The sequence below is a fragment of the Haliotis rubra genome, unplaced genomic scaffold (genome assembly GCF_003918875.1).
Source record: "Haliotis rubra isolate DU_JTF1 unplaced genomic scaffold, ASM391887v1 Scf1462, whole genome shotgun sequence".
Taxonomy (NCBI): Eukaryota; Metazoa; Mollusca; class Gastropoda; order Lepetellida; family Haliotidae; genus Haliotis; species Haliotis rubra.
Window position 1 is genome coordinate 76,631 of NW_025765406.1, and position 13,988 is coordinate 90,618.

General features: G+C 37.7%; 1 protein-coding gene across 1 annotated transcript; it reads right to left on the reverse strand.

Annotated features, from left to right (window-relative positions):
• Positions 1–5,134: 5,134 nt before the first annotated feature.
• On the reverse strand, positions 5,135–6,665 carry LOC124269668. The gene is made up of 3 exons (XM_046704705.1): positions 6,574–6,665; positions 5,810–5,956; positions 5,135–5,298 (listed from the first exon to the last, which is right to left on the reverse strand). Exons 1-3 carry the CDS (start codon positions 6,643–6,645, stop codon positions 5,212–5,214), a joined length of 306 nt encoding a protein of 101 aa, XP_046560661.1. The 5' UTR covers positions 6,646–6,665; the 3' UTR covers positions 5,135–5,211.
• Positions 6,666–13,988: the final 7,323 nt, after the last annotated feature.

Sequence of the window (13,988 nt, forward strand, 5' to 3'; positions counted from 1 at the left end):
TTATGTGGACACTAAAACAATGTACTAGCTTCATGCTGGTGCGGGGGCTAAGTCATTACTTTATTTGCTATACATGTCAACAAAACAAAGTAACCTGCACATTCTTCAAACGACCTTGATGCCTGTAGAATCTGTAGACATTCAAGGAGGTACATTCTGTGAGGTCTATTCAAAATTCATTTTATTCTCTTCACTCGTAATCATCCCTGGTAATTGCCTGGCTTTCTTCTTCTTTCAGATAGTGATGACCACATGTAGATAAACCTTTTGTGATGAAATGATTAACTTATGAATGTTGGAGTAAGATTATAGCGGAGGTCGTCACTCACAGCTCACCACTAGATAGAAGATAACAACCGAAACACCTGTCCTGCTAATTTATCATCCTTATCTTGATTTACGTAATGCATATTCGACCGTCTACTCATTTGAACAGGTAACTGTACTGTACTATGTGTAAAGCAAGTCTCTCTCTCTCTCTCCCCTCTCTCCCCCCCTCTCTTGTGAAAACGCTCTTTTGTGAAAACGCGACCCTGCACATGTGATGTAACATGTAGGGGACACACAAATTCGGTTTCCTCATTAGCTTGACCGTTTTTTGGAACAGGTAAACCGTATCTGTTCTCCGCTCGGCACAAAATGCGGGTATCGACGTCAAGACGTGGCCATCGAGATCGCCTGACCTCAATCCCATCCACCGCTTATGGAATGTGTGATTTTTGTGAGATGTAATAACACATTAATTAATTAACTGATAGTTATTATGGGTCACAAAGTTTAAAGTTTTGAGTGTGGGTTTAGGCTCGCATCTCGCAACATGTGTGTTCACTGGCAAAAGTATTAGCGGTATGCCTTTTGAGATAGCGCTTTGGAGTTACCTGCCCTGGCCGGTCTTGTTTATTTTACTTCAAGTGATGGTTCTCGCGGTGAGAGAGAGAGGGGGGAAGGGGGAAGAGAGGGGGTGAGGCTGGGAGGGAGCGGTCTTCTGCAGGTGTAGTGACTCGTGATCTTCCACTTCCGGGCCTGTCTGTAGTCTGTCCTGTTTGCCGTAAGCAAACCTAACTATGGTATTGCGAGAACAACGAAAGGTTCTTGCAATATGCTCACGTGTAACGCCAAGCTGGGCCATACCAACGGCTCTTTCTCATTAAACTGCAGTCAGGCTCGGCATAGTTGTGTTGAGATATTTTATCATGTGATAGAAATGAATGATTTTGACTGACTTTTTTAGCAGAACTGCATGAGCATTTTGCTGAACTTGCACAAATCATGAAATCACATTTGAACTCTATATGACCTCAAGGTGACATGTTTTACGCATGTTCTCGCCGATTCTTTGAGTTGTGTGTGGGGGATGCTATTTTAGGAGTTGAGATCGGTTTACAGTTTGAATCTCAGAAAATATTGAATATTTAACAGTGCAACGTTTCTTTTGGCTAACAGTATATATTTGTTATATACACGACACGTTTGCTTAGCTTGTATTGTAGCACATATATAGCTTCAAGGTATATCTTTTCAATTTGACTCTTTGACATGAATGTTCCAGTTGTGTGTTGCCCTTTTAGTGGTAGAATCAGCTCTGATTGAAAATACGCATGGCTTTCGTAGTCAAACTGATAGTACGGTGGTGTTTATGCTCTATTCACTGGTTGAATGAGCGGTCCAGTTGGGTGTGTAACACCATTTTAGAGAGCATTGCAGTTACAATATATATCTTGGTAGAACAACTGTTCGGAAGAACTAAATGTCCTAGATGTTTACTACACGTTAATAACGTACGAGTACGTTATATGGACGACTTACATCACATGCTCTTCCAATACTTTTCGTTAACAAGCACACTTTATATTGTATTACGATTTACATACATGTCATCAACCTCTCACCCTTGGTGAGATTTGAACAGCGTTAGCTTTATCACAGGCAAATGCATGTTGATATTACAAAGGGTTAAGAGTCATCGTCACATTGTCAGATTGAAGGGCAAATCTACAATTCCAGGAATGATCAAAAACCTACAGTAACAGTCTAGTGTGTGAGAAAACATCAGGATATACAAGGGAAACTTTGTGACTGGTACTGGGAAAAGTGAATACCAAGAATCTAAGATATACAATTAAGCCTATTTTTCAGGAATTGTCTTCCAGGAGTAGGAAAATGACACGCTGATAACTTTATTATTTATTCTTGTATGACACATTCGCCCTGACTGTAGCATATGGCGCTTGGTGAGTATGACATTAACATGTATTCTGCAATCCAACTGCAAAGTTTGGTTTATCACGAATTTGCCCTATGCTTACAGTAAGCAAAAGAATTATTCCTGAAAATACAAATCCCAGTAAATGTACTCAAACACGTGTAGTTTCAATTTTTAGAGTAGGTTTTTTAATATTCTCAATATCATATTTCTCAAATTCCTTCTCTCAAATATTATTTCACAGACCCAAAATCTAGTCGGTGATTAACATTTGATAATATATAGTGGTTTATAACATTTTCATTGTGTTATTCCTTCACAGTGTCGTCTTCGAAATGAAGAATGCAAACTTAATTGCATCGACGCCATAGCTCACACTGCTGGATGCCAGGATACATGAACAAGATTCTATTTCAGTAGCTGGCGTCTGATGACTAATCCTCCATACAGACTCTTGAGGTCATCTGATTTGTCATTAAAATATCTTCTGAGTAGAACTATGATCACTCAGTTTCAATATTTCTTATATTTTCTTTTTATTGCTTATGCTTCATATCAGACTAATTCTGAATGGAAAGTCTAATAATCATTCCATCTCTGAATTCTGTAAACTGCTTACATATTGGTATAGGTTAGGTATGCCAGGAGTGAGTGAGTGAGTTTGGTTTTTCGCCGCTTTTAGCAATATTCCAGCACTATCACTATCACTAGGTATGCCAGGAGGAAGCGTCCTCGTCATAAAAGTAATCACGAAAACTGCGTGGCGCTGTGTAAAGGCTCCAAACTCTTTCGATGGAGAAACGTGTAACTGGAAATAGCTAACACGTCTCCTGCTATTACTATTTTATAGAATGCACATGCATGGAGATACATGGAGGTAATGCCATGGAATAGCCACGGTTCATGAATTCTCTGAAATCTGTTAACCCCCTGAACGGGTTGGGTATGCCAAAAGGAAAAGTTCTCGTCACAACACATGAGCAAATGAATGATTCTCAAAAATAATCATGAAAACTGCGTAAACGTTGTTTCATTTTTAAGGCACTACACACCCTACATGGAGTAAAGTGTAACTGAATATAGCTTAAACGTCTCCAGCTATTACACGTTAATAGAGTGCACAAACGAATCTACACATGAAAATAACACAATAGAATAGCCACATGAATCCCGTATTAGGTTTCATTTAATTTGGTACATGGTTAGATGAATTATGTTATAAATAGCTACACAAATCTTTGTTTTCTAGAATTTTTGTTTGGTTTCTTTGGACGGTCTGAGCCTTTCAGTATAATATTTACTTTAGGAAGCGACTCGATGATAATAAGCTGGATTACAATGAACGTAATGCGTTCTTCGATTATGAAAATTTCTTATTAGAACTACCATCATGGCCTATTCAAGGCAAGCACCCATTTTGCCAAAATCAATGTCCTCTCATGATCACAACTACGTCTTTGACGAAGCCTCGGCACTCCCATAACACACATGTGCAACATGTACATATGCAGTGTCCATGAGCAAAACTTCAGCCATATGTTAATATAAGGTGACACCTCGTGGGATGAAATGAGCTTACACTCACTGCGTCAATAAGCACTCGAGGGGTTCGTGCGTGCGCGTTTGCTTGCATCCTGACTAATGTCTGTTTCTTTGTGTTGGCCTACTGTTCACTAAATACTATGGTTCAGTTTATAATACCCAATTTTGTGACTGCCAGTCGACCCATCCTTCTTTTATCCCCGAGACACTGTCCGGTCACAACGACTTTTACCTTTTAACGTAGTTTGGTATGACTCGTCCAGGGTACAACTCCTACTGTTGGCTTTGTTGGTAACACTTGAGCAGATGCTGCAGCTAATTTAATAAAATCAGTTCTTGATCAGACTGTCGCTCCACTTCTGATACCTCATTCTGATTTTAAATCATGATATATCATTGAATTCATCTGATAGTTACTGCAAGCAAAGTGGAACACTTAAGCAGCTATAAACAAACTTCATGAAATGAAACTTAAGGTGATACCTAATTAAACTGGAAAGAAAGACACGATGGAGTCCTACTAAGACGATGTGAATTTGCAATACACGTTTAATCAATAAGATTTGTTGAAAGGAAATCCTCCACCCTATGACCCTTCTGAGGCACGTTATGCTTCACTCTGTGGACTTTTTTACGATCTTTCATCTTCTTTAAATGGCCTTTAATGCCAGTACTCATTTAATGCTTTTTTTAACGAAATATGATCATATTATATATAGTAACATTTTGACTAATTTCACTGCGTTTTATATCAGTATGATGTTATCATCAACTGAATTATTTGCCACTCCTGGGGTTGAAGAACAGTGCTAATATTGTCCTCCTGACAGTGACACTGAATCTATCTGAGTCACAGTGTATAACATCAACGAGTGTTTCCCAGATAGTATTCTGGTGTTTTTAACACACAACCCATGGTGTAAATATTGCTGGGAAATCACGTAGGAAGCTTACGATCCACAGTAAGGTGGTCCTACGTATGTTGCTAGTGGTCTATAGCCTAGTTTTAACATACCTTGAGTAATCTGATGAAACATTAATTTGATATTTAATTTTGTTTTGTTTTATAATACAAACTGTGAAACATACCGTTCTGTTTTACCGTCCCTTGTCGACAGGTATTTAAGTATAGCTAACCAGTTTTTGCCGCTAAAAGGTGCAATATTGCCGATGCGATGTTAAAGTTTAAGTCACTCACTCAATCATTGTTCCGTGTTTTCGAAAAGTGAATTTGATTTGACGCATGCTGCTTGATGGCGTTTCATCTAATAATTTGGTAAGAAACCCAAAAACATTGCCATTAAACACGCTTCCTCTTCTTTTGGCAGCAACAACAACTGTACATACACATGGGTCAACATCAGTTTGGTATGTTTGAAATCACTTTTATTGTCATGCATGTCATGAACACATATCGTGATGTTGAGATAAACGTATACGTTATATCTATTGACAAGTCATTCTGTTCATGTGTCCACGCAGACAGCGGGAGATGCACAGCATGACATGGCAGGCATGCCATTGACCCTGCATTCGTCATTACGGCGACGACACTGTAAAATACAAATAAATATATTTACATATCCACATATCGTATCGTCTACACAAATAGCATCATCTCTTTGGATCATGTGGATCCGTGATCATAAGTAGACTGTGAAATTACTACGTTTGTAAAACAGGATTTGAATGCATACATATGATGACTTATACATAAGATACTTATAGAAGTATCGTAACTACGTTCAAATGACCAGCTTCAGAGATGTGTTATTTGGGATTCAATGAGCTCAAACACAGCACATAACTTGATTGACACTTGTGAGCATTCAAAAGCTTTCATGGAAGGGTTCGATACAGGTTACTGAAAAATGGTTCAGCAGCGTATTTCCTAATTTAACGCACATCTCATAGATATTCTCTTTTTCTCATGACATTTGTGAACATTTAATATCCTTGTTGGATGTTGCTCAGAAACAAGTTAATAGAAGAAGTTCGGGAGCACATTCCCCTGTTTAACACGTTATAGTGTGGCAACTGTCAGAGATTGATAAGCTAACTTACCCCCATACCACCGCCAATTCCACCGCCAATACCGCCTCCAATGTTTCGCTGGCATGTTTTGATGCTACCCCATACATACTGACACGTCAAGCCATTACAGCAAGTGTTTCCGTTCATCACATTGCATGTTTGTCCTTCGTTCTGACACTGTATGAACAAGTGGGAGTTTGTTGTGGATTTCGTATGATTTAAGTAAATAATGTTTTACACAATTCCTACTATATATAGTTATGAAGCTACACCACAATACCAACAAATACGCAGTGTTTTGACAACAGCAGGAATTTCTCCCTTTATGTACAGGAAAATATGAAGCAAATGGTAAAGTAATAAAATGGGCTTCATTGCTGTATTGTGTCATCATATGGATATTGAAATACGGCTAAAAGATTATTGTTGATGTGAAAATAAATGAGCATTATAATTTTGAATCATGACCGAAAAAAGGAAATAGGAATTGGAACGAATACATATTTCCTTTGGATGTTACAAACGGAAATCAGACCACCATATCCCTTAATCATGGAATATAGGACTTGATATGGTATAATATGTGTTTCCTTTCGCCCTCTAAAACATTACTCAAATTAAAGGCATTTTGCTCAGATTTAATCATGGAATATAGGGCTTGATATGGTATAATTTGTGTTTCCTTTCGCCCTCTAAAACATTACTCAAATTAAAGGCATTTTGCTCAGATTTGAAATCTCTGTATCCTCACGTACGAAGATTAATTATATCCGAAAGAAGAATGTGACACTTACCCCAAAGGCCAAGGCATGTTGTGCCAAAAGTGACACCACAAGGAACAAAGCAAGACACACTTTGAGCATCATTGGTATGCTTGGGCACTTCTGAAATAACAATGCAATACAATTCAAATTTTGAAGAATATAATGCAGCGACTCATACGGTAATTACATCAGTTCTCTTAAACACTGCTGCAATAAAGTGCTTAGACAGATGAGAGATTGAATAATGCTATAAAATGGAACTGTGCCTAATTGACCCATCTTTATAAGATGCTACAATGCTTCCTGTAAAGTTGCGTGTTTTTGTCGTTCAGAATCGGATAGGCTAACACTTACAGATTACGAACTGGTTTTTCAGCATCATACTCTTTCCCTTGCATTTCATCAAAGTGGTATCCGAACCTTCCGCTCTGATCTGTTGGCAGTATGATATAATGTATGCTGCCGGACACTCGAGTGTAAATCATACATGTCTACATACCTGTTCAGCTGTAGGATCAAACTGAGAATGTACAGTGCCAAACAAATACCTGTATTTATACCCATTTCCCAAGCTGCATATGAACTGATGAACTGATAATGTGTTGCATTTCATGTCAGAGATCCATAGGATCAGGTAAGGATTTGACAGCAGCATGTGACATTACTCTGATCAGCTGTAGATCTTGATAAGTTATCGTGATTCACATGACACACGTGTCATTGACGCTTCGCCGAACTTGAAGAGTGGAAGAAGAATTGCATACAACTGCCTGTTTTTTTGGTAGAATCTGTCTTTTTTAACAGAGACGTATGGTAGTGGGGACGACAAAAGTTAAATATTTACTTATATTTCTTTTTACACATAGCAAGTAAGCTGCCATGATGCATGGAAATTTTAACAGACATCCTCTCCACTGTGTTTTTTAACTTGTTCGAGTAGACAATTCTTAAGTACTGTTAATTAAACACCACGGTGAATATGTGATGACTATCATTCAAACTGTGTTAACAGTACGTGTTGGTCAAACATATGTGAAGATTCCACCGCTTTTCCAAAGATCAATAACAACATTTTGGAAGAAGTGTAAGTTTTACTTGGATAGATCTGTTATCTTAAAATATAATGTCTATATAACATTGTGATCACGAAACAAAAATGGAGCTTCAGAAAGGATTGGGCTTATTTCAATTCAATGTATTTATACAGCAATTCAGATATCAGTCCGACTGTTCCCACCATACGAAATATATATCTTTTCTCTTTATAAACTCCGTCTTTAAGACTCACTTTCTATATTCTTATGAGTTTTCAGATTTTTATTAATCGTTTATGTATGAGTTAAATATTATCAGAAAACTAACATAAGACTTCTGTCTCTTTGTGATGTCTTTTCAAAATCGTTATTATGTATTCGCTCCGCGCAACATGCATGTTATTGTCCTCAGCTACTTCCGCGTTAATAGCACGATGTGACTACATAATCATAATGACATATGTAAAGATATCCTTTAGTGATGGACATGCTTCATCTAAGCTCAATGTGGTCAGATTGTATCGGAAAAGGTGACTGACAGACTATTATTGGATGCAAGATTACATATTTATCTGATGTATCATCTTTAATTGGCGCGTCCCAGTGGTATAAATACGCCAGGAAAGTCAAATAAGTAGCTTCATTCCAGGTAGTCAGCAGTACAGGTATATCCTTGTATGTTATATGTGAAATTCAAGTGGGTTACAGAAATGTTTTCTATTTCCAACAGATATACCTCTATTCTTTTATGGGAGACCTGATATGATGAAGTTTCTTTTGTCCTAAACTAAACACCATAATTTTTTATATCAAAGTAATGATTCAAAGTAAGAAGATTTTTGCAGGTATATCGTTGTTTTTCTATGACTGAAATTCAAACCTATTAATACAAAATAATATGTATTTGATGTTTATATTTAATGCTTACTAATAGCTACCTTGAATTGAAACACAGGGTGACGTAAATGAATTTCATTTTCAGTTTTACTCTATCACAATGATGTCCAAGGTGTGTGTTGCTCTAATCCTCGTTGCATCAGCTCTGATTCAAGATTCACATGGCTTTGTAAGTTCTAAATCAAGTGATACTGGTCATGAGTGTTCAGGTTACGTACCAAACCCCTCAGAGCTACGACTGCTGTAGCTCTGTGTTTATGGGTGTGAGTTACGGTCGTCTTAGCGCGTTGTCCAACGGCCCCCGGGCCAGTTTAAACGTTTATTCTGATTGGTAACAATCTTTGTAAAAGGCGACCTAATGCCAGATTTTCATGTTTTCATTGTGCGATCATCACACATTAGTGATTGAGTGAAAGGGAATTTTAGTTTCAGTGTATTTTCTTTCGGATTACACCCGTCACGGGTTAGAATGAACCTTCAGTAGCCCATGCTTGCCGTGAGAGTCGACTAACGGAATCGGGTGGTCAGGCTCGCAGACGTGGTTGACAGAATGCCATCGTATCCCATTAGATCGATGCTCATGCTGTTGATCACTGGAATGTCTGGTCCAGACTCGTTTTTTTAGAGACCACCGCCATATAGCTGGAATATTGCTCACTCAGTCACTCACTCCCGGATTACACTGTGTTCATTCCACCTCTGCTGTGGAAGGATGACGTGCACGGATGACATGTTTTTAAGTGACGCCTATTTACAACCAAATACAAATTAAAATCTTTGAATGCCATTGATATTATCAAAATCGCCTATCATCTATTGACTTCCCGTGTATTGTGTCCATCGTTTTAATCTTATCACGTGTGTTGTTCAACATGTACAAATGTAACTATCTGCTGCCTAGATTTTATTCTCCTGACAAAATATTAAGAATATATTCTGGTCCGAAACGCCTAGTTCCTGATAACAAAGATGACATCCTTGAATTATTCCACCATTCATGTCCTAACTGATATTATATATTGTTCATTGCCAAAGTTATTTTGTTTTCCAGTGCAAGACTGAGGGGCAAATGTGCAATGTGATGAATGGCGAAACCTGCTGTAATGGCCTGATGTGTGAGTCTGGTTTAGGAAACACCCGAATCTGTAAGAGAAACGTCGGCAGTGGTACTGGGGTAAGTGAATATTTAGAATCTAAGATGAACAATTTAGCAAAAAATGTAATATAGTCTTTCAGCAGTTGTGACAAACACACCATTGCCTGTGATCTATTCCTGTGTGACACTTTCCACCAGACTGTAACATACATTTGATATTTTGACGATTGTTATATTCACACGTATCTCTTGAACACACTCGACACTAAGCCCTATTCAAATGTACGTTTTGCTGACGTGAGTAAATGTGCAGATGTGCACATTTGCATATGTGTGTATATGTACATTTTATTACGTGTTCACGTGAATTTAAGTAGGCTGTGTAATTAAGGTATCATAGCCTAGGCTCAGATCTTGAAATACCTGAGCCTGTTAAGGAGCTTCAGTATGAAAAGACTATTTACCAGAGACGAATGAGAAGACACATTGCTTGTACATTTAGTGTATATATACTTATTAAATGAAACATTGATTTGGATTAAGCGCATATCAAGACAGTTATCATGAAATGGAACAATCATGTAGCAGTTAGTGCATTCTGCTTTGGATTGCGATCTTTACACAGGTGAACTTTTGGCTAAGTCTTCACAACATTTACATTCAGATGGAATTTGCACACGTGTAAATGTATATTTGCACCTGAGCCGTACCACATGCAAATATACCCCTGGTGTAAATATACACACGCTCATATGATATATTTACACACGTATGAACATATACATACATATGTGCATGTGCATGTGCGTTGCGGATTTAGTTTATCAGCTTGTCCTATGCTTACAATGAGAAAAACAGAAAGAAAGATTCTATCTAATGCAAACCCAGATAAATGTATGAAGTGCATCATTACGTAATGTACATTTCATTCCTGAAAAATTGTCCGTAAATCTTATGTGGCACCTTTTCCAATGTCAAATCCTAGTTCCTAACCAACCCCCAAACGAAGTTGTGTTTTCAATTAGATGGCATAAGTTTATAACTCCATATCTCTATTGTGTTCATAACATCTTCATTATTTTTATTTTGGTTTTGTTTCACAGTGTCGTCTCCGGAATGAAGAATGCAAAATTAATGGCATCGACGCCATGAAATGCTGTGGCTCACTCCGCTGTATGCCTGGAGTGATGAACAAGATGATCTGTCAGTAGATGGCGTCTAATGATTAATCTTGCACATTGAACAACGGAGTCATTAGATTTGTCTCTTGAATGTCTTCTGAATAAAACTATGACGTCTCATTTTCGAAATAAATATTGTGTTATTCTCAATGCTGTATCTCAGACATATTTTCGAAAGGGCAGTGTAATGTTCATTTCATGCATGAATTCTCTGAACATACCTCTGTTTACATACTGGGCATGTGGCTTGTGCGAAAAAATGATACCACAAGGAACAATGAAACACACAGTTTGAGTATCATTGTTATGCCTTGGCACACCTGCAACACATTGTAAGTCTTATTAAGTCCGAAGAGTATGGACTAGTGTAAAACCCTAGTGTAGTCAGACGAACGAGGCTGAAGTATACATTAGATACAGTAACTTCGCTGTGCAGATTTGCGTGTCGTTCTGGTGCAGGGATCGGGTGGTCAGTCTCGCTGACTTGGTTGACACATGTCATCGGTTCCCAATTGCGCAGAACGATGTTCATGCTGTTGATCACTGGATTGCATGGTCCAGACACGATTATTAACAGACCGCCGCTATATAGCTGGAATATTGCTGAGGGCGGTGAAAAACTCAACTCACTCGCTCACTCTGGTGCAGGATCTGACTATCACTGCTTCCAATCACTGATTATGACTTGGTTTATCAGCACAACTGTCTTCCTCTTGGAATTCATCAAAGTAATAACCAAGCTTTTCTCACACAATATCTTTTTCTGAAGTTAAAATTAGCGAATGTACAGTGTTAAGCAACTTCGTGTATTTATACCCATATCCTGAGATGCATGTGAACTGGTGAACAGAACATATGTCGCATTTTATGTCAGAGATCCGTTGGATCAGTTAGTGATGTGACGGCAACGTGGGATTTTACTTTGATAATCTGTAGATCTTGATATATTATCAGAATTCTGACTGACTGATACGCGTCACAGACGCATTTCTCTGAACTTTAACGCTTTAACGCTTCTCTGGAAATCGCGAACAATGTGTTTGACGCTTTTCAAAAATCTTAGATACTTTTCACCACACACAAAGATCAGAAGACTATACTTTTATTTGAAGGCGTCAGGCTACACATGCATGCAAATAAAAGAGTCCTGAATTTAACTTTTGACTATGAATTTTTCATGGCTGCTGAATATTGGAACACGGAACGTTTCCACTGTTTCTGTAACTTGTTTCAAGTAGCAAATGTGGAATTACATTTGATCAAACACCATGATCGATTTGTAATACTCTCATTCAAACTATGTTAAGTGTCGTTGAATGACTCGCCTGTAACGTTTTCATGACAACAGTAACAAAGGTTTCTAAAGAAAAGCAAGGTAACCGTTATCAGAACATTCCGGCATAACGTTGTCATCATCACGACAAGAAAAGTTCTTAAAAGGTGCATATGTTTTTTAAGCGTGCTCAAAATGAATACTGCTAGAAGTTAGGTTTTTAAAAATATTTAACGTGTTGGGTTTTTCTTGTAAACGCATTCTGCAGCACTTCTATTTCTCTGCATCAAACCAAAGATGTCCAGCGTTTATCCTTCCTCTTTATAAATACCGCCTGTTAAACTCACTCACACTCTTTTTGTATTCTTAACATAATGGCAGAATATTGTTCGACCTGCAGTAGATCATGCCGGTTCGGGGGCGTAATCGTTCTTATAAATAACAACAGAACAAAACATACCGCAAATGCTCAAACAACTTTAAGGCTTGTACAACCTCTTTGTCAGGAGGTAAATTCTTTGAGGTCTTTTCAAAATTGTTCATACCCTGATAATCATATGTAATCACACGGCGTTCTTTCATATTCACATCACGAAATGAGTAAACATTATAGCTACCCATAACACTTAACTAAATCCAACACATGTAGGAAAGTCATTTTCAAGCAAGTGCTATTTGTAGATATAACAGAACACGATGACATTTAAACACCTGTTCTAATAATGTGCTATCTTTATCTTGTTTGCATAATTATTTTTGCGCAAAATGTCTCTGTGGTATAAATGTGTGTAAATAACCAGGCAGATATAACTCTTTTTATTTGAAACACAACTTTGGAAAATTATTTTTTATGCATGAAATTGATGTTATTATAGAACTCGTGTACGAACATGTTTCTTTTATATCTTTGGAATATAATAGAAAGTTAAGTGTGACGCTTATCGGATTTTGCAAAGCAGAAAAATATGAATCAAATGCAAATTCTGATCTTTAAAGGGGTGCAATTGTTGTTTGCTTTTATGTAAATATTTTATTTAAATTTGATAGGTATTTAACGTAACCGTAAGTATTTTCATTTTACAGTGTTGTCTCCGAAACGATGAATGTCAACTTAATGCCATCGCCGTCATTAAATGTTGTGGGTTCTCTGCTGAATGTGTGGAAAGATGGAAAAGAGGATATGATAGTAAAAGCCATGTGATGTTTGATCATATACCCCAGTTCTTGAAAGCTGATTTGATCAGTCTTTGGTTTGTCATTTGATCTGTGTCAGAGTAAACATTGACATCTGAAAAAGTGAAACCCTGTAATGATCTCGTTCGTTTCTCTTATGATTTATCATATTAATTTGACTTAAAATTGAGATTGCCATTTCAATGTTCATGGACAATGGGTTGGATCAGCGGAAAATGTCCAACGCCCCACATGGGCGCAGTGAAGATATTCAACATGGATACGCAGCACTCGGCAATATTTGACCTATATGGCGGCGGTCTGTAAATCCAGTGATCAATATTATGAGGATAGATCTATACAGCTGGAATACGATGTGTCAAGTCAGCGAAACTGACGATCTCGTCAGTCGCCCCTTACAAGCATGGGATGCTGAAGATCAATTCTAGCACGGATCTTCACGGGTCTGTAGAAATGCAATAATGTAATTATCAGACGAAACTGACCAGTCACTGTTCTTTTCACGAACGTACCATTGCACCCGATGTAACAAACATTTTAGCAAGAAATGACAGTTATCTTAATCATTAGGTATGTTTCTAAGTTAAATCACCCACCACAATTTTTCTCGTACTAAACAACCATACTTCGAAACATATGAGTCCATTCATAATAACAGCTAGACTGCTGAAAAAGGCATATGCATACTGGTACAACGGTATGCAGGTAAACATGCATGTGTAGACCCCAAGCAAAAGTTTATAGTAAGATAAAATTTCCCCAAGGTGTAT